Below are 26,278 nucleotides of genomic sequence, written 5' to 3'. Positions count from 1 at the left end.
CCGGATCCCGTGGCGGCCGTGCCCCTCCCTGGTCCCTACGACAGGCCAAGCGAGCCATGCTTGCCGACCGCTACAACCCCGTGCTCTCCGGCGGCGCCAGCCTCGTCTTGCGCTCGTCGGCCGCTCTACCACATAGCTCTCTGTAATCCTATAAGGACTCATACCATGTAATCTTATTAAGACTCCTCACCGATTAGTAATCCCACCCCTGGAGTATATAAAGGAGGGTGGGAGTCCCCAGATCGGTAGGCGAAAACCTTATAGAACCACAACAGAGGACCAAATCCTCAACACCAAACAACACCCAAGCGCAGGCGCAATATACAATACCCCAAACAGGACGTAGGGTATTACGCTACTCTAGCGGCCCAAACTTGTATAAAGGAGAAAAGAAAAGAGGAAAAAGGGGAAGGGAAAAGGGGAAAGAAAGGAGAGGGAGAGTCAGTGAAAAACGCGGAATTGGTCGGGTATGCGCGACGGATTTGACGGGCACGCGGTGAAATTTGCGGAGGACAGAAAAAGATGACTGACAATGTTGGGTGCCGGGACGGCGGGGTCGCCGGGAAGGAAGAGATTTTCGGGAGCTCAACCGTTGAAAGATTTTGAAAAACAAATTTTTAGTGGGTGATTTGAGTCAGTAAATTTTACGGGCGTTACAGTACGCCTCTCGATGGTAATTACCCTCCAGAGCTACACTTCGCCGACTATTATTGGGGCATGTTGACCGACAACCATGGGCTTGGTACACCGAATTACGGAGGCTATCGCCACGGGTTTGGTGCACTGAGTTCCGGAAGCTCTACCAGAGGCTTGGTACACCGAATTAGGAGGCTCTATCACGAAGTTTGGTGCACTGAGTGTTGGAGGTTCACAACGGCTATACCCTAGTGAGGTCCAAATCCTATGTGCAGCAACACGCGCTCTCCTCGCCAAAAGGCAGAAAAGTCTCTTTTTATCGCAATGTCAACTACTTATTTTTGTTGTCTCCTCTTAGCAGTCACTAATCGCCTCGAGCACAACACGCCTCAATCCGTGAAAGTCTCGGATCTTCTATCATACCTAAATGCTAGCTCCTCTTAGCGGTCACTAATCGCCTCGAGCACAACACGCCTCAATCGGTGAAAGTCTCGGATCTTCTGTCATGCCTAAACGCTAGGATGCATACACGAGACAAAGATCTCACACGCAGTGGCAATAACTAAATAGGGACTAACTACTCGGGAGAAATATGGCCAAAATCAGAGCATGACACGCAACATTTACATTCATTACTGAATAAATTTTGCTAGTATCTTCAAAATTCTACAAACATGCTACATAATGTATGCATCTCTTTTTGCACGTCAAGCTTCGGCGACAACTCTCCGGGACGCTCAGCGTACCTTCAATGGCACCGCTAGCTCCCAGGCTCGGGGACTAAGCACCAATTACTACTCGAAATATCTCCAATGGCTAAGCTAGCTTCCAAGCTCGGAGGCTAAGCGTCAAATAACTATTCAACGTGACTTCTATGGCTCACCTGGCGCATAGGCTCGGGGGATGGACACCGCAAAACTACACAAAAGACGACTAGCATGAAGACTAAAGGCCCTCCAAATGATTATTTAATCATTCCAAAGCTCAGGGGCTGATAAGTTAAACTCAACAGTTGATGTTTTCAAGATGAAAGAAGAAGATTCAAGATTTTATTGACCCTCAGCCTGATTCTTCGATTCAACCTAAGTCTCGGGAGCTACTCCATATGGAGTGCGACTTCCACCGTCCCCCATATCACATTCCAAAGATGAAGAATAAAAAATCAAGACGATCAATGGCTTGAGCACACCATAGCCTCATGGCAGGTTTGAGGACTTTGAAGATTCAGCTAGACAAAGTACTCGAAAAGCACCAAAACTAATCGGTGAGGATCTGAAAAATACTCAAAGGCTGCTACACTCGACTATGAAACGCTCGGGGGCTTGTCGGGGATAGATCCCCAGTACCTGCAAAGGAAGGAAGAAGTCGGACTCCTACAAGAATTCCCATGTAATCCTACTAGGACTCATACCATGTAATCCTACTAGGACTCCTCCTTATAACCGACTAATAATCCCGCCCCCTGGAGTATATAAAGAAGGGCAAGGGTACCTAGATCGGCAACTTAGACCAACAGAGGCCAAGATCTCCTAGAACCACAACAGAGGACCAAATCCTCAATACCAAACAACACCCAAGCGCAAGGCGCAATATACAACACCCCAAATAGGACGTAGGGTATTACGCAATCTAGCGGCCTGAACCTATCTAAATCGTGTGTCTGCGTTTACCTTCAAGTTCCTGATCTCGGCGAGCCCCACTAACCAAAACACTACCTCGAGCACTACCGTCGGTAGGTTGCTGGGTTTAAACACCGACAACTAGCTCGGGATACCACTCGGTAGGTTGCAGGGTATAAAACTCCGACACCAGGCTCGGGGCTTAAGTGCCAATTACTACTCAGAATATCTCCAATAGCTAAGCTAGCTTCCAAGCTCGGGGGATAAGCGCCAAAAAAACTACTCGATGTGGCTCCTACGGTTCACTTGGCGCATAAGCTCAGGGGCTGGACGCCAAATGACTACTCAAAAGACAACTGGCGTGAAGATGAAAGACCCTTGGAATGATTATTTACTCATCCAAGGCTCGAGGGCTGATAAGCTACACCCAACAGTTGATTTTTTTTCCAAGATGAAAGAAAAATATTCAAAATTTTATGGACCCTCAGCCTGATTCTTCGATTCAACCTAAGGCTTGGGGGCTACTCCATATGAAATGCGACTTTCGCCGCCTTCCATATCACATTCCAAAGATGAAGATTACAAAATTAAGATGATCAAGGGCTTGAGCACACCATAGCCTCATGGCAGTTTTGAGTAACTTTGAAGATTCAGCTAGACAGAGTACTCGAGGAGCACAAAAACTACTCGGTGAGGATCTGAAAAGTACTCGAAGACTGCTACATTCGACTATGAAGCGCTCGGGGGCTTATCGGGGATAGATCCCCAGTACCCGCAAGGAAGGAAGAAGACGGACTCCTGCTAGGATTCCTTTGTAATCCTACTAGGACTTCTCCTTGTAACCGACTAGTAATCCCGTCCCCTGTAGTATATAAAGGAGGACAAGAGTCCCTAGATCGGTAGGTGAAGACCTCATAGAACCACAACAGAGGACCAAATCATCAACACCAAACAACACCCAAGCGCAGGGCGCAATATAACACACCCCAAACAGGACGTAGGGTATTACGCTACTCTGGCGGTCCAAACCTGTATAAACCCGTGTCTTGTGTCCTCGTATAAACCCGTGTCTTGTGTCCTCGCTTTTTCAAGTTCCAGGTCCGACGATCCCCACCAACCAATCTACTACCTCGGGATACCCCTCGGTAGATTGTTGGGTATAAAACACTGACACTCTCCGACCGCGAGGCAGAGGATGCGAAGAAATAAGAAAGGATAAGCACGTGGTGGGGGCTGCTCAGCACGAGGGTACGTGCTAGCAGCTCTCGCCACATCTAGCAACACTTTCTTCTCTCTCCTCGTTTCTCTTTCCTACGTGGAGGCTTATAGAGAGCCTATCGACACCCATTGCGGGTGCCCTAAGAGTATCACAGCAATCGCTAGCACTTTGTTCAGACCAGATCAAGTTGCTGGGGGCAATGGATCTATCCTAACAAATTTTATTCGAGTATTAGCTGGATTTGGATGTAGGGCTAGTTTGGTGGAGCTCCTCCTGACTTCGACTCCTTCTGATCGTCTATGTAACACTTGGTATTTTAATCATCCAAGGTAGTTAAGAAAAGTTAGAGGCAAATTATGGAGAAAAAGAGAAGAAATTGACTAAAAGTCAAATTCGAGTCAAATTGGACCGAAATTTGAGTTTTGAATTCTAAATTCAGAAAAATTGGGCAAAAATATGGAATAGAAGCTTGAGAATGTTTAGAACTTGGGAATCAAGATTGGAGACTAAACCTAGTCCTAAACATCTCAAGAAAGGCAAAGGAAAAATCAAAACAAGAGTGTACTGTTCAGTGTCCGAAAATGGAATTTTCAGAAAAACAGTACAAGTATCCATTTTGGAAATTGATTTCTGCCAAATTTTCCAAATAAGTGGACCAAGGCAACTATACAACTTTGGACAAGCATACTAGGGTGTTGTTGATCAGAAACCACAAAGAAAACAAATTTAATTTAGGGCTTAAAGTTGGCACTTTGCCATTTTCGGCTGAGCTATTGATGCTGCCATTTTTCTTAAGTCTGAATCAGTAGCAAGAGCCTGAGTTTGGGGCAAAATTTATAAAAATGCAGCGCAGAAAGTAGGGGTGTTTATGGGCAAAATGGAACCCCTGATGGTTGTAGAGCATGAATGGTTAATGGTTGGACTAAGGAGAATGTATTTGGGCCACTGAAAATAATTCCAAAGATGGGTAAATGACCATGTTCAGGTGACTGTCGAACTAAATCGGAGTTTCAAAGGGATTCACTTATCTGAGGGAGAGAAACTCAAATTTGATTACCTTTGGATGTTTATCTCGGGTAGAAGTTTATATAAAAATTGAAGGATTCGAGTTTATCTCCAACTTTGCTTAAGCGACTTGTGGACCGTCGGATTCAAAATCAGCCGTGGGAAAGCTCTGAATCTTCGGGTGACAGAAAAGCAAAGGAGGGGGGGGGCGACAGAAGCAGAGCAGGACGTGTCGCCGCCGGCGCTCTTGCCCGCTGTCCAGCGCAACATCTACGCCACCTCCTCACCACGCCAGCCTACGACTAGGCCACGGTGTCGCCCATGCGCGCGGTAAGTCCTTCGAATAACTACCGCTCCCACCGCCGTTGTTTACCGTGTCACCTTTTACCGCTGCCGTGAATCCTCTATCAAGCCACTGCCGCCGACCAAAATTCCACCACCACAACGCAGCTCCCGTCGATTCCTTCCGTCCACGCCTCCACTCACACCCTACCACCAACCCTAGCAGCTTGTTGCCCAGCCTCTCCACCGGAGCGCCCGTGACTGTCGCCATTCTTGTCCGCCGCCGCAAGATCCCCTGCTCACGGTGAGCATCATCTTGCCGTTGTTATCCTTCTTTGTGGTAAGCCGTAGGTTGGCGCTTGGGGTGCTAGAAAGCTATAGAGGTAGTTGGAGGGGCAAGTTGCGCCATCGCCGTGCTTGGCCACGGCCGGCCGTTAGCTTCGCCGCCCGCCGCTGTGGAGAGGGTAGCTCCGGCCACCTCCCGGGGAGCTATCGCCGCGCACAGATGCGCTAGGGCATGGGGATGCTTTCCCACCCTAGCCCCGTTGTCGGTGGGGCGCCGGCCGGCGAGCCGCGCCGCCCCCTGTCGCACTCGGGTTTTGGCACGAGAAAGAAGAAGACGCTGGCGACAGCGGGCCTGCGCGTCAGAGGAGAGGGGGAAGGAAGAAGGCCGGCCGGGCAAAGGAGTAGATAGGCCGGGGTCCAGTAGGCCCAGGCACCGGTGCAAGGCCGTCGAGCCGACTTGGAAGGCCGGGGGCCCGTGAGGTCTAACAGGCCGATGAGCCGTAAAGCAGGCCGGTGCCACGGAAAGAAAAGGAAAAAGGACAGCTGGGCCATTGGGCCGGAACCGGGTTAAGTAAAGAAGAGGAGAAAGAGAATTGGCCCAGTGAGCCCAGCAAGGGAGAAAAGGGCCGGCGGGTTAAAGGAATAGGAAGAAAAGGTGGGTCCGAGCCGCGGGCCCAGCGTATGAGAGAGGGAGTAGGAAGGGGGTGAGTAAGAAAAGTAGGCTGGGGTTTTTCGGAAAAAATTTAGATTTTCTTTATAGAATAATAGATTAAATCCGAATATCACCTTTTAAATCACAGAAATTTCTAGGGGTGTCCAAAATTAGTGAAACCAATTTTGTTAGGATTGTTTTATTTTCCTTTATGTATTAAAATTTTTATACCCTAGGAAAAATAATAAAATTTAGGTATTTGTTTAATGCCTTTTCTTTAAGGTATTTAAATAAATACTTAACCTTTATTAAATGCATAAAATATGAAATAATATTTTCATAGTCACAAATTATTGTTAACTCATAGGAAATTAGGTTTCAAGACTAGAAAATAATTATAACATTTTCTAAAAATAGAAGAAAAAGGCCTAAGGTAGGGTTAGTAAAGAAAATAAAATTGGTAGGTTAGTCTTTTCGGGTTTCTGTGTGTTGGCTTGCAACTTTATCATGATAAATTGTACCGTCACTTGTTGGCTTGCAACTTTATCATGAAGGAAAGTTGTATAGTCTTGTATTCAAAAGGTTGCATCACTAACCCATGCATATGCTGTATCATAGACACCGAAGCACCAGAAGAGGATTTCTTGGAATTATCAGAAGGATCTCCGGAGTTTGAAGAAATTGTTGAGTTGATCCCCTGCGAAGCCAATCCGTCAAGCAGTGCTAACATTTTTATAGAACAAGGAAAGCCCTGGTGCATTATACCTATTTATTTTGGAATTATTATTTCATGTGTCCAATTATCGGTTATTTTCTATATGAATGCACTAAGTCTAGGAGTTGAATGAAACCCATTCTTGTGCATAATCATACCTTGTTTTAAGGACATCTTTGCCACTTGTTCAAACAGTTAGTAAGTCACCCAAGATTAGAATGCTTTGTTGCTTAAAGTAACTTGTTACCAACCCTTAAGGTAAAATATTGAGTCATACATGGTAAATATGGAAAGGTAGCTTAGGAGTCGAAAGCCAGGCAGAAACTAGAGATGATAGTTCTGTCTGCTAGGTTAATCTAGTTAAGGCCCGATCGTCGTCTTAACCTTTGATCAAGTGAATGACACTTGATTACTTACTGGGTATGGGATCAGTAAAGCCCGGTAGGTTAGTAAACTCTCTGATCGGGAATACTTCGTACCCGTGCTTGACGTGCTGGAGATTGGCAGGGGCGTAGCCTGAAACTCACACGGAGATCAGGCCAGACGTGGGGTCCCATGTGGGGGTGCGTCCCTGGGTCCGGGTAGTCTTATTCCCAATCCTTGGGTTTGCTAATCGAAAGGTCGTTACGTACGACTTGGACAGTCGTACATAGCTGGTGATTAAGGTACTCTCCTGCAGGATGTAATTTGATCCGGATCGCCGCAATTCTCGGTTATGAATGCACTTGATCACTGTTGAGCATCGTAGTATAATTTCATGAATGCAAGATCTTTCCACTAATGATTTGGTGTATGACTTAATACCTTGTTGCTTGCAAAATATTCTTGCGCCATCATTTAGAATGGTTAGGTAATAACTTAATTGGGTTAAAAGAGATAAAGCTAAGGACGCACTTTTAATAAGCTCTTTGGCAAAAAGTGTGTCAGCCAGTACACCAAAAAGCTATCATATAGTTCCAGTCAAACTATTATATTGGTTAGTCGGGTAAGCCTTGCTGAGTACCCCGTACTCAGGGTTATCCCTTGTGGCTGTTTTCAGAGGCACCGCAGGAGTCCGCCGAGGAGGAAGCCCCGAAAATTAGGGTATTGTTACGAGTCTCGCAATACCCTTAAGAAGGAAACTTAAAAGCTCATCTCCCACCTGAACCAGTTTATGTTTTAAATCCTAGAATCTCTCTCTGACATGCAATGATAAGTTTATTTCAAACTATATTCTGTAATAACTCGTACCTCATGTATGTATGTAAAAATATAATATCTATTGGTGCTTTCCCATCGTGGAAACAATCCTGGTGTATGGCTATGAGATGTGACGTGGATCGTTCGAGGAGTCCTAGGGACACTCGACGGACTACCGGACTTAGACTGTTTTAAGTACGTTTCGGATAATTGCTGTTCCGACAGCAATTAGGCGCATTTAAACTAGTTTAAGTTGGACGGTTCCACCACAGTCTACTATTCATTTACTGTAACGCAGAGCTTCTTTTCTCTCTTCTTCTCCTCCCCCTCACAAACCGGCAAGGAGCCTCCGGCTCCGGCTCCTTGAGGCTACTGACGTGCTACATTAGCTGGTGTCAGTTGAAGCCAGAACCCTAAGGAGTCCAGTTTAGAGTCCGGCCAAACTGGCCCCTAGTAGCACCAGACACACTGCTGCTACTAGTTACTACTAGCACTAGCGGCAGCCGAGTACCTGAAGTCATGGTAGCAGCAGCGGTAAGCCAGTAACCGTTACGAGGCCAATCGGATCGACCAGATGAATCCAGTAATCCCACATTTCATACTGAAAATGCCAGTTAGGAGTACTTACGAGCCAAAAAGAATACCGATGATGACAATGATTATTCTTCAGTTCTGAGTTCATCAAATACAGACAGCTACGAGAACAGATACTGACCCAACGCACCAACCGACCCAAATACGACGGCCCCGCGCGCGCACCCCGCACTAATTTTGGCCCAAATACTGGACGACCCGAAGTCCCGAAGCCGCGCAGGGCACGCACTATTTGGGTCAAGAGAAGCCTGGCCGGCACGCGCCCAACGGCCCGACATGCTTGGTTCGGAGTTTCGGATACTTCGGTAGCAGGCGCGGCGAGGAGTGACGCCGGGTGAAGGACGTGGCTCGGTCGCGGACGCGGGTTTGGGTGCGACTCGAAAACGGAAAACGGATACTATTTACACAATAACTCAATTCATAATTCACACAATCACACTTGGTAGTTCCAGCGCCCAAGCAGGGTAGATTAGATCTATTCCCACAAAGGCCAGAGGAAGATCTGTTACTGTTACTGCCGACCGGATCGTACTCCGTTCCATAACCTCAACGCCCCTATTCATCGTACCAGTACTACCAGCAGCAGTGAATCACAAAGCAGAGCGAGATCTGGCTGAAACTCTGATCGCGCCAGCGCGCGTCAGGGCCCATGAGCGTTTCATTTCATCGTACCGCGCAATTTCACGCGCGCACCACGGCGCACACACGTCTCCGCACGACCCGCGCGCACAGCACAATTCGCCCAAATGAGCTGTCCGCCTGTCCCGTCGGCCCACCCCATCGCATATCTCTCTGTCTCTCATGGTCCCCGTACGCGGGCGGAGCCCGGAGGCCCACGGGCAGCAAATGCACCAGGGACTAGAAACTGGGCGCCCAGATCCGGCCGACCCGCCAGGGGCCACCACACACCACCACGCCCAAATTGGCAGATCCAACGTTTCGCGGCCACGGTGGAGCGCGTCCAGCTCCGGCTCCGGGTGGAATCTGGCCGCGCCACCCACCCCATGTCTCCCCTCGCCGCTACAGCGTGCGGCCGCTCCCCCCGGACCAACTCGTGCGCGCTGCCCCAAATCATGCTCGTTCTAACCACGCCATCCGTGACGGGATTTATGCGGAGATCACGCCCGATTAAACCACGGGATCCTGCTTCTGCTTGGTTGCAGAGACAGAGGAATATTTATAATCGAAACGCACGGCCAAAGCTGGAGCCGTGCATTGAATCTGGAACGCCGCGGTCGCGGCTTTCGAAGCCATGGCCATGCTGCAAAAGGAAGCAGTGCATTTGGCTGTCGCAGACTTTGCCATGGCGAGGACGAAGACGAAGATTACTATAACGATCCATAATAATGCTTAATGCATGCACTCCGTTTAGTGTGGACAGTCTCTACTGTAATCGCACATGGAGGCATTCTGAATAACAATGCCTGTGAGCGATGAGGTCATGGAGTACGTAGCGATTATATTGTTTACTAGGTTCAAAAGCCATATTATAAGGTCGTTACAGATCGCGATCTTGCTGCTGCTAATCGAGTTGTTAAAAGCAAGCGGCACGTCCAATTATGCGCGACGCTAACAGAATGATTCGGCCGCTGCCGGAAGGGACAGGGCTCGAACAAAAGGCACTACGGCAGAGCTCTGGATGCTCGTGCTGTCATGCACGCACGGTGTCAGAATGATGATTTCGGAAAAGGTCGTTAGTTCATCGAGTTCTTCAGATTCCTGTCTCTGACAGGTTGCTGAATTTTACAAGCCTAGGGGAAAGACAACCAGACCCGGACGCAACAGAAACAAATAAAGAGTACAGGATCCGGTTACGTTTGACAACCACCTAAAGTTCTCATGATCAATTCGGGAGGTGAAGCCTGAAGGAACCTAGTAGGCTAGTAACACTTGACTGCTTCTTACTTAAGCCTTGTTTAGTTGCCCGATTTTGGACAACCAAAATCACTGCGACAGCACTGTAGCGTACGGTAGCGTTTCGTTTGTATTTGTGAATTATTATTCAAATATTGACTAATTAGGCTCAAAAGATTCGTCTCGCAAAGTACAACCAAACTATGCAATTAGTTTTTGATTTCGTCTACATTCAGTACTCCATGCATGTAGTGTAAGTTTGATGTGATGGGGAATCTTCTTTTTGCATAGTGCCAAAGTTAGGATTTCAGGGTAATTAGACAAGGCCTTAGCTTCTGTCGATGACCACCACTAGTTAGTCAGTTCAGTTCCAAACTCCAATGGTCGGAGAGGCCTGTGTGGATCAATAGAATACTTGACGCGAGATGCCTTCTCCAAGGCATTGCCACTTAATCAAGGTCAGAACGGCAGGCAATTCTTGATTGGCCTAAGCTGCCTGTACACATACACCTTGGCTTGTGGAGGGAAAAATATCCTACGCTCCCCTGCACCGAATACGGAATCGCTTGTGCCAAGCAGCCTTCTAGAAGACGAGGATGCACTGCGCATTTGCGGTTGCGTCCGCTGTTACTCGCTGAGAACTTGTTACTCTTTCGGCCATCCACGTGTCAACAGCCATGATACTGTAATGAAACAAATGCAGCACACTGTCTCCATATTCTTTTCTTTGGGTTGCAATTTGCAAAAGGCAGAGCTGCCGGCCTGCCGCATATGCAGATCTATCACCTTCGCGGCTCTGCCTCATCACTGTTTGCGTCCTAGGACACAAAGGGATAGGCCCTACCGGCCCACAAAAATTAACCAAATCATCACGCGTCGTGCGAAAATGAGCTGTCTCTTTGTTCAAAGTTCGCAAATCGCCCACCAACCGGAGCCTGTCAGTGTCCTTGCACCGCGCGCTCCTGCTGCATCCTAGCCGTCCGCTCAGCAACAACACGAATAGCAAAGCGTCCAACGCGAAGCCACTCCAGGGCCCATGAGCTTCATCGTACGTACGAGGTCCACGACCCACGCACCTCCGCACATTCCGCCCAAAATGAGCTGTAAACTAATAGTGGTCCCGGCCCATGGGCAGAAACTAGAAGCCGTACGCCCCGACGAGACCGACCGAGAGACGCAGGGACCCGGCAGATCCAAGGCTCCAGCCAGCTACGAGCGGAGCCGCGGCTGGATCATCCTGTCTCCCCCCGCCGCTACAGCACACCATCGCCGGGGGGTCAGGCCATCGGCCATTATGGTCTCAAAGTCACAGGATCCCCCGGGCGAGCGAGATTTATCCAAAGATTTTGCTGAAGATTGCGCTGGGTAAACTAATGGGCGCTGCTGCTGCTGCTTCGGAGATAAAACAAAGGGAACAGCACGCAGCTGCAAGGATCGCAGCCATGGACAGCAATGAGTGAACGAATCTAGAAGGTCATGGTCGCCACTCTCGATGCCACACAAGGAAGGAGTCTTCACCAAGGGAGCAGTGCATCCGGCCGCTGCTGCGGCATCAGCGATGAGCGATGCACAGAGACATATGCTAATGGCGACCATTTGCAGTATCTCTAATCCCACATGGAGATGGAGGCCATCCGATTTCGAATACGTGTGGTGAACTGGTGATCGTATCGGCAAGCAACGAACTGACGAGGTCAATGAGCGTGTACAGAGAGACAGCCGACAGGTTTCCCGTCGAGCCTCAAAGGCGACGGGGGGCGGCAGTATAATAACGGATTTGGCAATCCTGCGTGTGTCCAATTATGCATGAGGGGAGGGCTAGCGGAATGATTGATTCCCATCCGGCCGTGGGGCACAAGGGACAGGCTTGCACGAGAAAGCACCGGCACCGGCAGAGCCGGACGCCCGTGCACGCATGCATGCATATGCAGAGTGTTTCTCCTCTGCAGACGCTACTCGTCTCTGAAAGCCTGTCCTGTCGACAGTTTCGTGGTTCCAGGACAAAGCGAAGCTCGCCGGCATCCTGCTGCTCTGACATGCTGCCTGTCCAGTTTTACCCGCCGCGGGCAAGAGATGACCGGAGTACAGATTGCAGTTGAAAACAACCGAACGTTTGCTGAAAGGTACAGTTTGACTCGATCTGTTCGTTAATCAAGGACGCTGGCTTGAAGGTAATCAGGTATCTGCTGTTAGTTCCTGTTTTGTTGACCACAACTTGCTGGTGAGTTTCCAATGATAGGAGAATCCTGTGTGCATGCAACAGAAGAGAAGATGTCTGACACGACGTGCGATCTGCAACCAACTAACTGTTCGGTCGGTCAATCAGTCTTGCACCTACTGAAGATCGGTTGATTCCACTGTCCAGCATGTTCGGACTTCGGAGTGCTTCCGGTTCTCGCTCGATAGGTCTGCAGATGCGTATCCTCCTCGGGCAGAACTTGAATTATATTCTCTCGGCGCCGTTCGAATGCTACCATCCCTTGCGCATTTGCCGTCGTGCTCGTGCAGTGCAGTGAGCCAACAACAACAAACTGCCCAGCCCAGCCCAGCCCTCGCCACGTGAAACCATGATCTCTGACGAGACAACGAACTCTGCAAAAACAAAAACACACAAGATATTCCATTCTTTTCGTTTCCTTCTCCTTTGAATGTGGAAGCGCAGAGATGCTGCCTGCGCTGCACAATATCCACCTCTGCCTAGGCACTGCTCCCTTCTCCGGGTACAGGACGAACCCTACTAGGGACCCACGATGAAAAACCCAACGCGAATCATTCCCCGTCGTGCGCGCCCGAGTGAGCTGTCTCTGCAGTACTAGCTCGATCGCCTGATAATTCCATATCCACCAGAACCACCATCCCCACCCCATCCGAGATCGCATCGCGCGTGAGCGGGGGAGCGGCGAGTGGAGGCCGCGAGGAGGCAACGCAGCTGCGCGAGCGAGCGGGATGGCAGTGGCAGTGGCTCGTCGCCCCCCCGACACCCCCGTGTCCACCACTCTGAGGCCGCCGTGGTGGATCCTGTACCCGCATGTCTCCCACTGCCGCTACAGCACAAGACACTTGGCATATGACAACATATGCCGATGCCCCTCCCGCGTCCGTCCCCACGGACAAATCTAGACGCCGTTTCACTGCAGCTCCCAACAGTGCTCGGATCCGGAACACTGCTCCGAGGACGGGATGGCACTGTGCCCGCCAGCCACCGCAGGGGTAGTAGGTCTTTGTTTACCATGCTCGCCGGCGCCGGCGCTCCTGTGCGCCTGTGCGGCGCTGCACTGCACGCCTCGGATTTGGCCACACAGGGGGCGGCGATCTGGCTGCGCTACTGGTGCTGGACTGCTGGTGGTGGCCACTTGGAAATTGAGGGGGCGGCGGCGAGATCACGGAGGAATTGCACACATGAAGACTAATTTACGAAACGAATCTATTAAACCTAATTAGTCTATGATTTGATAATATGATGCTACAGTAAACATGTGCTAATGATGGATTAATTAGACTTAATAGATTTATCTCCTCCATCTGTGTAATTAGTTTTATAATTAGCTCATGTTTAATCTTTCTAATTAACATCGAATATTCGTTGTGATATGAATTTTAATTCGGACTAAAGAACCAAACAACCTCACCTTATTTTATCCTTGGCACGGATCGGTGTGCCGCAGAGTCTGCGAATGCACGTTGTGCAGGCGCAGCGGATGAGATTAGCTGCAAACCGATGCAATTATGCCTTCGCCTTGGGAGTTGGTAGGAACCTCAACCAGCGCAATGATTCGAGCCTGGCCAGAATGTTCAGAGTACTCTGCCGCAGGTCTGCACTGCGGCGCTGCGCATCGCAATGAATTCAATGGGCGCGGTGAATTCTCTTCTACTGTTCTTGGCGTTTACTACTGGCGGGCGGCTTCAGACCTTCAGTACAGGTTTCTGAATCTCTGCAGCGAGGCTTTCCCGGCTTTTCCAACGTGTTCTGACTTGCAGGACCGGATTTCCTTTTTAACCTTTTCTCTCTCTGTGTTTTTTTAGAAGTGATCGCAGGCAGGACCGGTGAATTGGAGGTCTAGCGGCAGCCCTGACCGGTGAATTGGGTATGACCTAAGCTGAGGGTCAGTGAAGGAGATCAGCGATGACCTAGGGGGCGTTTGGTTCCCTTTGCTTATTTTTAGCATGTGTCACATTGAATGTTTAGATACTAATTAGGAGTATTAAACGTAGACTATTTACAAAACCCATTACATAAGTGGAGGCTAAACGGCGAGACGAATCTATTAAGCCTAATTAATCTATCATTAGCAAATGTTTACTGTAGCAACACATTGTCAAATTATGGACTAATTAGGCTTAATAGATTCATCTCGCCGTTTAGCCTCCACTTATGTAATGGGTTTTGTAAATAGTCTACGTTTAATACTCTTAATTAGTATCTAAACATCGATGTGACGGGTGCTTAAAAATAAGCAACCCGAACCAAACCAGGCCCTAATGACTCTAGGCATGTAAAGCTTGAAGCAGCAAGGCTGCAGCTTTGACTGATTCTCTATTACTCAGCTCTAAGCTAGCCGATGCTGACTATAATTGCTCATTCCGGGATGGCCTAGTGATCTGGTCCAGCTAAGGCAGGAAATTATAGTTTCATAACTGAAATCTTTTTATCAATATGTTTTGTTTTCTGTAATGGTCAGAGTGTCCATGCCTTACCATAATGAACTGTATAAATCAATCTTAGTATGTGATGAAATTGCTGACCCTGTTCCTAGCACAACTGACGTTTTATACAGACCGAATGAATTGCATGCGCTGAAAATCAATCAAAAAAAATCGCTGCAGCATTATGTCAGTAATGGCATCACTATGACGCCATCAGGACCAGAAGCTGGAAAGAATGAAAAAAAAAACGATTTGTAACTTGCATTGGACTTACATTAGTCAATCATGCGGACTGAGTAACCTAATGTTTGACAATGAGGATCGCCAGTCCTGGCTCCAAGTTGCTAAAATTTAGAGGCGATCGATGGTCGCCTTGCCTCGATTTAAGTGAGTTGAATCAGGAGTCTGATGTTTTTAGTGAGTTGAATCTGGAGACGTCCTGACGAATGGCATGACGACCACATGCATTGGGAGCCTTGCCAGCCCCAGAATAGCAGGGAACTCAACCTCCTGACAAATCATGTAATGTGCTAACAGAAAATGGAGTGTCAGGCTGTTAGCCCAATGCTCCAACCAAAATATTTTGGATACCATATCCACACTGAAGCCTGATAGACAAAAGAATTCGATGGATAAGATCTCAGCTATCAGATTGGCAAAGATAACAAAGATCAGATCAAAGGCAGGAGCGAAAATATCTTCGAAACATATTGGTAGGCACTAAAGGGAAAACAAAACAAATAGCTCACACTCATCACATAGCACTAGGTCTGGGCTCAAATCATCAGCAGATTCAGGATTGGTAGATTATGGAGATGCACAACTAGCATGGCAAACCAATCAAAGATCAACCACCTAGGGTCCCATAAGAGGTACAATAATTAACCCTTGAGCAGCCTCACTGGGTCCACATAAAACAAAGTTATGATGCGAAACAGGTTAACAAGTCACCCACTTCAGGAATAAACAGAAGACCAGGGCACACAGTTTTTAAAAAATGAACGAATTTTGTATATTTGGACATGTATCTGACAGTTCCCAGTCGAGCTCCCGCAATACCAGCTGAAACTAACATTTTTGTGGTATATCAATGAGCAATTGATAAGGGGGGAAGAACAAATCTGATCTACACTAAAATTTTTCTACAAAAGGTACAATCTACGGTTCCTGCCATGAACAACCGCTGATGCAGAGATCTCGAAGGACCACCGGGTTGATTATGTACAACATTTGTCCATGTACAATTCAGCAGGAGCACTGAGCATGTGATGTCTTGTACCAAGAAACCACACGCTGGACCAGCATAGCTGGGGAGCGGGCACTTCTCTTCAGGCCATGTGAGGTGCCAAAACTGCCGTATACTTTCACCAAATGCTCAAGCTGATCACTGATGAGCTGGTAAGCCATAATTCTGGAATGACCTAATCTTGCCATCCCATCCTGCAGTAACTATCACTTGACCCCAAGAGTTTGATGTGCTCTGGAAACAGTTCCTTAGGAACTTGTACTGTGACTCATCCAAAATTGCACGAATTGAGTGAGAAGGCAGAATCTCCTCTGGCCAGGTAGCTGAACTCCTGCAAGTGGACTCAGTGGAGAACTCCTGATTCAAATTGAAAATGCCAGGAGCAAATCTTGACACAAAATTGTTAATGGCAGAATCTTCACTGCGGCTTGAATTGCACTTGACAGCCTTACTCATGCACCAGAAATTATCACCTTGTGGTGGCAAAATTTGAGAGGCCAAAGAAACTGGGTTGCTTGGTTTCTGGCCATTCCATGGTATTGCAATGGCTGCATTGTTGGAGTGGAAGCGCTCCGAGGACCATATGGTTTTTGCATGTTTCAATGAAGCCTCATGTTGGTTTTCATGGCTCCAGACATAAATATTGGAGTCTTCGCTAGCAGAAACTATGTGTTGCCCATCTGGAGTGAATGTTGCCAATGACTGGCAGGAGCCGCTTCGAAGTCCTGATTGAATGAATAAAATTATGAGTTCATAATACATCAAAGTAATGATTGCTTAGACAAGAGTAACAAGGTCCAAACATATGAACCGTACCACTATAATTCTGAGTCACAATGGTTCCATCAAGAATTTTGATCTTCGAGTCGGCAGATGTAACCATTAATTTACTTGGGTTGCTTGGGCAGAACTGCAATAAAAAAGAAGGAACAAAAAAAGAGTCAGACTCAGAAGCATCAAAAATGAAAAATGAGTGATGAAGTAATCATGCAACAGACGCCTTCCTTCCCATTAAGATATTTACCTCAAAAGCAATGATTCTTTTAAAAGAAGATTTCTTCTTGCCATTAAGCGCAATTTGTGTATCAAACCGCAGTAGATTATCTGAATCAACAAGATGTCATTTCAGTTAGCATATATGGAAATATCATTCGAGTTAAGGGAGAAAAAAATACTATAAAGCTAGCAGATATTTCATGTTTTTTTCTATTTACCTGATGCATCATAAAACCGACAATTCCCGGTAATGGTTCCAACCACTGCTCCCTGCAAGACACAAAAGACAGAAAAGAAGATTAATCTCACAAACTATTGAGATAATAAGTTAGCCAAAACCACTTCAGAAGAAGCTGGTAATCATACCTTTCCATCAGGTTGATAACAAATCGCTGTTACTATGTCCCTAATATCCACCCAATCCACAACGCTGCATTTAAGAATATCCCATACACGGATTTTGCCATCTATTGATCCACTGATGAATCGACTCTCATTGGCTGGATTGAACTGTACACAAGTCACTGCAAAAGCAAATTTCGAGAAGAAAATTTTGAGCTCAAATTCAGAAGTAAAGTCGATAACTTCAGAGGCAGCAATTTAAAGAGATTATAGGCCTACCAAAGTTGCTGTGATGAAAAACAGTGACACAGTTTGCAGATCCAAGTTCCCACAAGCGAACAGTTTTGTCTGTTGATGCTGACAATAGATGCTGCAAGGTAGCAAATTTCAGTCATCAGAAAGAAAATGACAAAAAAAATTGCAATCAAACCTAACAAATGAGGGGGAGAAGCACATTTCTTTTAACTGACCTTATTGTTAGACCATGACAGATCCAGTACGTCACCAGAGTGACCACGGAACTCATGCAATGGTTCCTCTGAGATCTGGAACACCATGGCGGGAATCACAACGCAAGCAGAATCAGCAGATTGCTTGACACCCTTGACTTTGCATTTCTTCCCATTCTCAGCATCGGCAGGAGCCAATCCACTCTTGCGATGAGCTTTGAGGTAAACACAGGAAGGATCATCCATGGGAATTTTGCAGTCCTCAGACTGTGTCACACCCCAGATCCTGACAACTCCATCTTCGCCTCCACTTGCAAGAAACTGCCCATCAGGACTAAACTTCATAGTCAGGATGGCACCATCGTGGGCCTTGATCACTTGGCCTTGATAAACTGCTGACAATTCCTTTGACCGCTTCCGGTAGCACCGGACCTTGACCCTTTCATACCTTCCACCCCTGTTTTGCTCACTCTCCGAGGAGCTGGTGCTAGCTTCATCGCCTCCGTGATCGAGGACACTAGCCCTCAAGCCCAGCCTCCGAAGCCATCCATTTCTCCTCCTCTCAACCGCCTTGGGAACACCAGAAAGCTTACCACTGCGGCTCACGAGCCTCTGGATGAACGACAATGAACTGAAACTCCTGCCGACCTTGCTACTAGCATCATCCCTGCTGGATCCACTCATGGAATTGTCATCAGAGGCACCATCCTCATAGCTCCCCGTATCCTCCGTGGACCAACTCGACATGGAGCAGTCGTTCTCATCGGACTGCGACCACAATCTCCCAAACTCCGGCACCACCTCCTCCTTCTCAACATCGCCCACGGTGGCCGCAGCATCGGCTTTCCGGGGGCTCGGGCTGCACTCCAGGCCCATGCTTCTCATGAACCGCTCCCTCCTCTGCCACACGCTGTCGAGGCTGCCCGACCACGGCAATGCCTGGCCCGGGCTGTGCGCCGGCGACGCCGTGAGCTCCTCTCGCGAGTCAAAGAACGTCTCCTCCTCCATCTCCATCCTACAGCCTACTAGCAATTGGCACCCCTCCATGGATCTTTAGCACAAGAGCAACGGCGCTGCAAAGGAGAGAAGATAAACACATCTTAGAGCCCTGGTCCGGGGAGGCGCTTATATAACAGTAAAGCGGCGCTGAATTGGCTCGGCGGCAACGGGGGATGAGAAAGGGAGAGCGGACGCGGGGGGGGAGCACGGGTCGGGAGGAGAGGGCGATTAGCATAAAGAAATCGCGGCAAATCCCACGCATTCAACTGCACGCGTCTCCCAAATCGCGGAGCTCGCATGGCCCAAGTGCCCCGAGCAATGCATCTGGCCTGGCAATCCAACCAACCGCGCGGCCATTATTAAAGCGGGCAGCCAGGCCAAGAAACGCTGACAAAATTTCGGATTTTTTTCTCCCTCCCTTTCCCCTCTCAAGAACCGCCGAATTCACCAACACATATCTCGAAACAGTAGATTGATGATAGCAGAGGGAATAACAGGAGATTAAAAAAAGGGAACAAATTGTTGGCAGGGGAAGCTCACCTGGGCGAGGCGAGAGGAGAGAATTCGCGCGCACGCTTGGGGAAAGCTGGGATCCGAGAGAGAAAGGAATCGTTTTTGCTGTCCTGGTGGCTCAGGGACGCCGCGCGTGTTCTTGGCTCGTGGTCGCCGGCCGCGGCGGCAGCATGGCGCAAATGGGTGCCGGTGCGTATTATTTGAGGGATTGGATTCGAGCCGAGCCGACGCGGGCAAAGAGAAGGGAGGGGGAATTGGAGACGACGGGCGATTTATTGCGACGGACGTGGAGGCGGAGGAGGAGCTGGCCGGGCTGGGGTCCCCCGTCCGGCCCCATCAGCATCGCCAGATTTGGAAGACGCACAAATAAATCGGATTATTCTGGTAAAAAGCATACACAGAGCCAAGAACGAGGAAAATACTGCATAATCGCCACTCCTTTTTTTTAATGGATCTCATTCTCATCAGAAATTAAAAATCGCTTGTGATGTTGCAGATTTGCCCCCTTTCTTTGGCTGATTTATTTGCCCCCGATGACACCTCTCCCCCTCTCTCTAGACGTTTCCGCCACTGGTCCAACGCTGACGCACGCCTTTTCTTTTTCTTTTTCTTTTCCTTTTCCTATTTTTTACCTTTTATTTCTCTTTCTTTTTTCTCTGTTTGGTTGGTCGAGCTGTGAAGAAGTAATAGGTGAGCTGCTGCAATAGCAACAATAAATCGTGCAGCTCTAGGCCTGGGTCTATGCAGCCTTAGGCCTACTGCAACCGGGTGCCTCGCCGCTGCAGCGCACCGATCTGCTCGTGTAATCCTTGCCCGGGATGCCACCGGCTGCAGAGATCTTTTCCTTGCTTTGCTGCGGTGGAAAATTGATGTGCTGAGGTCGCACAGCAGCTGATGCATGGCCTGCCACGAGTCACTTCACTTGTGGCTGAGCAACAGTACTGTACTTGTCCTGCATTTGGCAGAGCTTAGCCAACAGGCACGATTAGAGGTTGGAATGTTGGGCCATGTTTAGTTACTCCCAACTCCCAACTTTGACACTATGCAAAAAGAAGATTCCCCATCACATCAAACTTGCGGTACATGCATGGAGTACTAAATGTAGATGAAATTAAAAACTAATTGCACAGTTTTGTTGTACTTTGCGAGACGAATCTTTTGAGCCTAATTAGTCAATATTTGGACAATAATTCACAAATACAAACGAAACGCTACAGTGTGCTACAGTGCTGTAACAGTAATTTGGCACCTCCCAAATTCCCTAACTAAACAAGGCCTTGGATTAGTCGTCGCCGTTTGATTTTGAACAGAAAAGGGGAATATTTGTGGCACAATTCTGACTCATTTTCCTGTGCTTTGTAAGGTTTACTTGGAATGGCAATTACTGGGTGCTTGTGCCAAATAAAGATGGTTCATCAAAGTGGGGGAACAGTTTGATGCACCTAACATGCTGTCTGCCTGGTCCCCGTAGCGCGTACAGTGCGATTTCTTTTACCTAGTCACGCAAAACAGGAACGAAACACACTATTTCGCAGAGCTCTCTTTGGCGACTTGGTCCGCGTCAAGCCGTCAGCTGGGGCTGCTCTGCTTCTTCTTTTGTTCCGGTCAGTAGTGCCGAGCACATACCACTGCCAGTGCATTCTGTTGGTGTAAACAATTTCAGTCCTCATATACTCTATCATTTCAAGAGAGCAAATACAATGGTAAATCTGCAAAGAATACATCAGCAGTGATGTAAAAATGCATGAGACCTGCTTGTGTCTTCTGCTACACAAGCAGGGAGAGAGGGGGAAAAAAGGATGTTGATGGCAAGTAGATGGAGGTGCCTGCTAGTTTACTGAACCCAGCTGGATATGCATGAGAGTAGATGCCTGGACGCATCCATCTCTAGCTAACCCCAACAACCCCTGCAGCTCCAAAGTTGATTCGTGGTTGGGCAAAGATCGATGGCAACGCGAGGGCGAGGGCGGCACGGCAACACGCGCCTCCCTGCATCAGCTAGCTTTGTGTTTTGTTTATCCAAGACCCATCTCTGCACGAAAGCTGTTGCTCTTTGGGAGCTTGCCGCTTCCAGAGTTCGTTATCCGGCGTCCTGGTCTCGGCCTACCTCCATTAGGCTACGAGAGTTCCCCCCCAAAAGAGAGATTTTCCCGGTCTCGGCACATGGGAGCGGACTCAGTAGTTGATCAGACTTGTAACTGATCCAGTTGTTTTCTCCTCCCCTCCAAAAGATCAGGCGACATCCAGTTTTAGTTTTGTCCACCGCATATTTAATTTGGGGCAGTGAGCTAGACAGCTGTCAGTTCTAAGACAGTCTCATCACAACATGGATTATCTGAAGAAAAAAGTGTCAGGATCCATTTCAGAGAAAAGTTATTGTCAGAGTTTTATGCCAGCGCTATACTCCATAAAATAAGCAAGTCAGCGTTCCATCTTTGGTGTCCGGCCGCTCAATTTGAAGAGCAATCGATTTATTCCTTTTCTGGCTGTTACACTTTGACAGTGACAAAAAATACTTCTTCATTCTAGGGGGGTGTTTGGGAAACACCTGTTAAAGTTTAACACCTGTCACATCGGATGTTTGGATACTAATTAGGAGTACTAAACATAAGCTAATTACAAAACTAATTGCACAGATGGATTATAATTCGCGAGACGAATCTATTAAGCCTAATTAGTCCATGATTTGACAATGTGGTGCTACAGTAACCATTTGCTAATGATGGATTAATTAGGCTTAATAGATTCGTCTCGCGAATTAGCACAAGGTTCTGCAATTAGTTTTATAATTAGCTCATGTTTAGTCCTCCTAATTAGCATCCGAACATCCGATGTGACACTGTTAAAGTTTAGCACCTCGTATCCAAACAGCCCCCAGTAAACATTGATCTGTTGAAAGGGCTAGAAGAAACACCGGTCGTGCTTGCCTTAATTGAACCGTACAACTGCTCGTCCGCTGTCGTCTGCTAATGATCAGCTAGGTTTTTTATTACAGGGAGTGTTAGGAAGCCTAGCTACACATCAGAAGAATCTATTCTCTCTTGCTTTGTGCAACATGAAGCGACATGGGTTAGCCTGATTTTTTTCTCTGTAGCTAATTTTTCTATATGTGCCACTGACAGACTACAGCCATCCCTAAACGGACTCTTAACTTGAATTAGCATAGAACAGCAACGCGATAGACTGCCACTGTTCGTGGTACTCCAAGCACGAGTTCTGTCTGAAATCGTATCACCAATCATTATAGCATGTCCTTTTGATCATGAAATGGAGGTTAGGTATGACGTCATTAAGTGGAACAGCTCCAACTCGTCCTGCTGGGTTTGCTCGCTGGTAATGCATCCTATTCTTGGGCAGGCATGCATGGCCAGTTACAATAATAATCATATACTAATTATTATTAATTGTACACTACTGTTATCCGAGCATGACACTCAACCTAAAAAAAATCCAAAAAGTTAGGAAAAGGTCCATTTTACTTCCCTCACCTATCCACTTTGTCCGCTTAACCTTGAAGAAAATTTTAGCTCATTTTACTAATTAGATTTCTCTTTTTTTATTTTTATTTGTATGAGCTAAATTTTGAGTTTAAATTTTGTAAATAGATACAAAACATGATGCTTTATGTTAAAAAATTATACTATGAATTGTTCATGGTTATTTTCATAGGTTAAGAATATTTAATATGAAATTGATGTTAGATATATAAAACTGTAAAAAAGTAATCATGAAAAAATTCTAATATATTTTACTAATATAGAGCATTATATTATAAGTCAACTGACAAAATCTGAAATTAAAACTCAACTTGTACGCGAAGAAACAAAAAAGAGAAGGTAGATTGAACCAAATGAATAATTCGGGGGAGTAAAGTGAGCCTAAATTTTGTTCAGGAGGTTAAGCGGACAAATTAAATAGGTGAGGGGAGTAAAATAGATTTTTTCCAAAAAGTTATACGGATAACCTAATATTCCTTCTCGAATCCGGCATATATATATACACGGGCCATAATTGGTGGAGTGTGTGCACTCTCTCATACATGCATATATGCATGGGTACATGAGGCTGATATTTTTTATCTTCTAGGAATAAACTTGTGTGCCTATCCACTTCACTTTTGTCGAATGGTGACTGACGTGAGTGATCATTCCAAGCATGAATTAAGGCCATCACCAATAAAATAGAAGATGAATAATCCACGTACGTACTGTCAATTAATTGTCAATATAAACTGTGTTGGGCTGAACTTTATTTTCAAGCACTACACTAATGTGCCAAAGAGGAACATATTCTCCATGCATGTTTGCTCTTTGTCCTCTTGCGTTTGTTCGTCGTCGTCCTCATTGGCCAATCGATTGAACAAACAATCTAACAGCTAGTAGCAATGAAGATAAGGCCGGAAGAGCGATAAACACTACCGATCGAGTACCGACTACAGAAGTAGCAAAAACTATAAAAGAATCAAAAGACAAGCAGAAAAAAAGATCGAGATCACTGCAGTCAGCAGTCATCAGAACGATGATGTAACAGCAGCTGGTGATTACATTCCACTGGCTAATTTAACTAAAATGCTTTAGAATATATGACTCTACTATGTTAGAATATATGACTCTACTATGTTGCACTCCCAGTGTACAACAGCAAGCTTTCAAAGACGTCTCTGTCAGCACTGTGTGCGTACGGACCCTGCACAGTGCGCAGCTTGGCCTTATTTACCAAGAAGATGAGGCCTGCGAGAGGCTACAAGCACAAACTATATTGCCTTTGATGGTGGATAGACGACTTGGCTGTTGCTAGCTGGTACATAAACAAAAAGCAAAGATACAAATGAAGGTCACATTCATGGAAGGATCCCTGTCTAGGGTTCCAACACATATGTACTAGGCCACCACACCATGGTCTTGCGCCATGTGATTGATCGAGAGAGGTAGGCAGGTTAAAGAACTTGCGTGCTGCAATATAATGTGTGCTGAAAGATGATGGATGGATGGATGGAGCTGATGCTGGCCAGAATGACACCACACAAGTAAGATAAGGTGCCGTCCAAGGTAGCCCACAGACACACACTGGTGCCACTACAGTGTATGCATGGTAGTTGATGTACTATGGTTTGTTTGGTAGAGCTCCATCTGATTTTGATTCTTTATGGGAGCTGATTCTCTGGAAGAAGTGATTATGGCTGAAAGTGATTCTCTTTGATTCTCTAGCATAAACTCTTAAAATCAGGATGGAGAATCACTTCTCAGAATCAGGAGAAGCTACTTTTTACAGCTCTCAGACTCTTAGTTCATTTTAGAGAACCGCTTCACAAAATCAGCAAAGAATCACTTATCTAGAATCATTTCACAGAATCAGCAGAGAATCACTTATTTTTGAAAAACTGTCTGGCAGAGCTCTTGCTAGAATCATTAGAGAATGAACTCTGGGATCTCTGCCAAACGCACCCTATCACTACGGGAAAGCTTAACGTCGCCGAGTGTAATTACTTCGCCGAGTGTAATTACTTCGCCGAGTGCTTTTTTTCGGGCACTCGGCGAAGTACCGTTTTGCCGAGTGTAACATCAAAAACACACGGCAAAAATAAAACACTCGGCGAACGACCGGTTTGCCGAGTGCCACCCAAAAAACACTCGGCAAACACCCAACAGGCACTCGGCAAACTTTGACACTCGGCAAACTGACGCCCACGTGACTTCCCCATGCTGCCGGCGGCGCCACTCCGTGACGGACGTTAGTCTTTGCCGAGTGTCAATGGAGGGCACTCGGCAAAGGCACTAGTTTGCCGAGTGTCATGATTGGACACTCGGCAAACTATAGTCTTTGCCGAGTGTCTTTTGACACACTCGGCAAAACAAATTTTTTTTCCCCTCCTCCACCCCCCAAACTTTTTACACTCCACATGTATGGCATTTGGCACTGCATGGTAGAAGATGGACTATTTTTTGTTTTGTTTGCTATATTTAATCAATTAATTTCATTTAGAGTAATTTTTTGATTTAAGTCAAATTTGAACTGCAGGTGGTTGGAATAATGGAATAATATGAGTGGAAAAATCATATTCATGTTAGTGAGTCTAAATTGAGGTCTCACCCAGAAAATGAAAAGAAATTTCGAACATTTTGCTAAGGAAACACGACTACGAACGTGTGGCCAAATGATTGTTTAATTCTCAAAAATACAAACGAAGTTTGAAAATCATGAGATTTTGCAAGATGCTATGATTTTGTATGCAGAGGCTGTGGTAAAAAATTGACAAGGTTTCGCACAAGTTTTGACATATGATGTTTAGAATTCGAAGCATCTCCGGAGAAGATTCGTAGAAGTTCAAAGGATCCGGTAAGATTTTGAGATGAATCGATAAATGTAATTCTCACTGAGTCCAAATTTTTTTTATAGGCTATAGAGAACATAGATAGGTTCATGTCAAATTTTGGAAAATTTTCAGATCCGTTTGGTAATTTTTATTCATTAATTGCACGTATATGAATTTAATAGATATAAATTTAATATGAGCTATAAATCCATGAAATAATGGTACAATATTACTTAAAAAATGGAATACGCAATGTTTAGTGAATTTGACTAGGTTTACACAAAGTTTACATACTTTTAATTACTAAAAGTGTTGTTGCACATGCAATATAGGTAGGTGTTTGCCGAGTGGGAAGTAGGGCACTCGGCGAAGACATGGTTTGCCGAGTGTCATAAATAGGGCACTCGGCAAAGATTATCCCGGGTCCACGTGACAGTGTCAGTACGAAATTCGGGGAAAAAATACACTTTGCCGAGTGCCCCGGATCTAGCACTCGGCAAAGGGTATGCCGAGTGCTAGATCAAGGGCACTCGGCAAAGGTTTCGGATATCCACCCAATCGGCTAAGTCCTCACGCACACAACCACACATACACGCACACACACACCCCGGCCGCCCGTCCCACTGACCGACCGCGCCGCCCACAGACGCCACATGACGCCGGCCGCGCCGCCCGCTATATGGCGCCTTCTGCGCCACGCCGCGTAGTTCGAAGTCAGTTAACTGCGTCTGAATTA

The 26,278-nt window shown here is 46.8% G+C and overlaps 1 protein-coding gene across 1 annotated transcript; it reads right to left on the bottom strand.

Annotated features, from left to right (window-relative positions):
* Positions 1 to 15,653: 15,653 nt before the first annotated feature.
* LOC101768615 (WD repeat-containing protein 44) lies at positions 15,654 to 19,478 on the bottom strand. Its single transcript, XM_004976467.3, has 8 exons — positions 19,257 to 19,478; positions 17,739 to 18,790; positions 17,548 to 17,638; positions 17,293 to 17,450; positions 17,145 to 17,196; positions 16,955 to 17,034; positions 16,747 to 16,840; positions 15,654 to 16,655 (listed from the first exon to the last, which is right to left on the bottom strand). The coding sequence occupies exons 2-8, from the start codon at positions 18,762 to 18,764 to the stop codon at positions 16,069 to 16,071; spliced, it is 2,088 nt and encodes a 695-aa protein (XP_004976524.1). The 5' UTR covers positions 18,765 to 18,790; positions 19,257 to 19,478; the 3' UTR covers positions 15,654 to 16,068.
* Positions 19,479 to 26,278: the final 6,800 nt, after the last annotated feature.

This window comes from Setaria italica, chromosome VII (assembly GCF_000263155.2).
Source record: "Setaria italica strain Yugu1 chromosome VII, Setaria_italica_v2.0, whole genome shotgun sequence".
NCBI lineage: Eukaryota > Viridiplantae > Streptophyta > Magnoliopsida > Poales > Poaceae > Setaria > Setaria italica.
The sequence above is the reverse complement of the archived record's forward strand: the minus strand, read 5'-3'. Positions and strand labels throughout refer to the sequence as shown.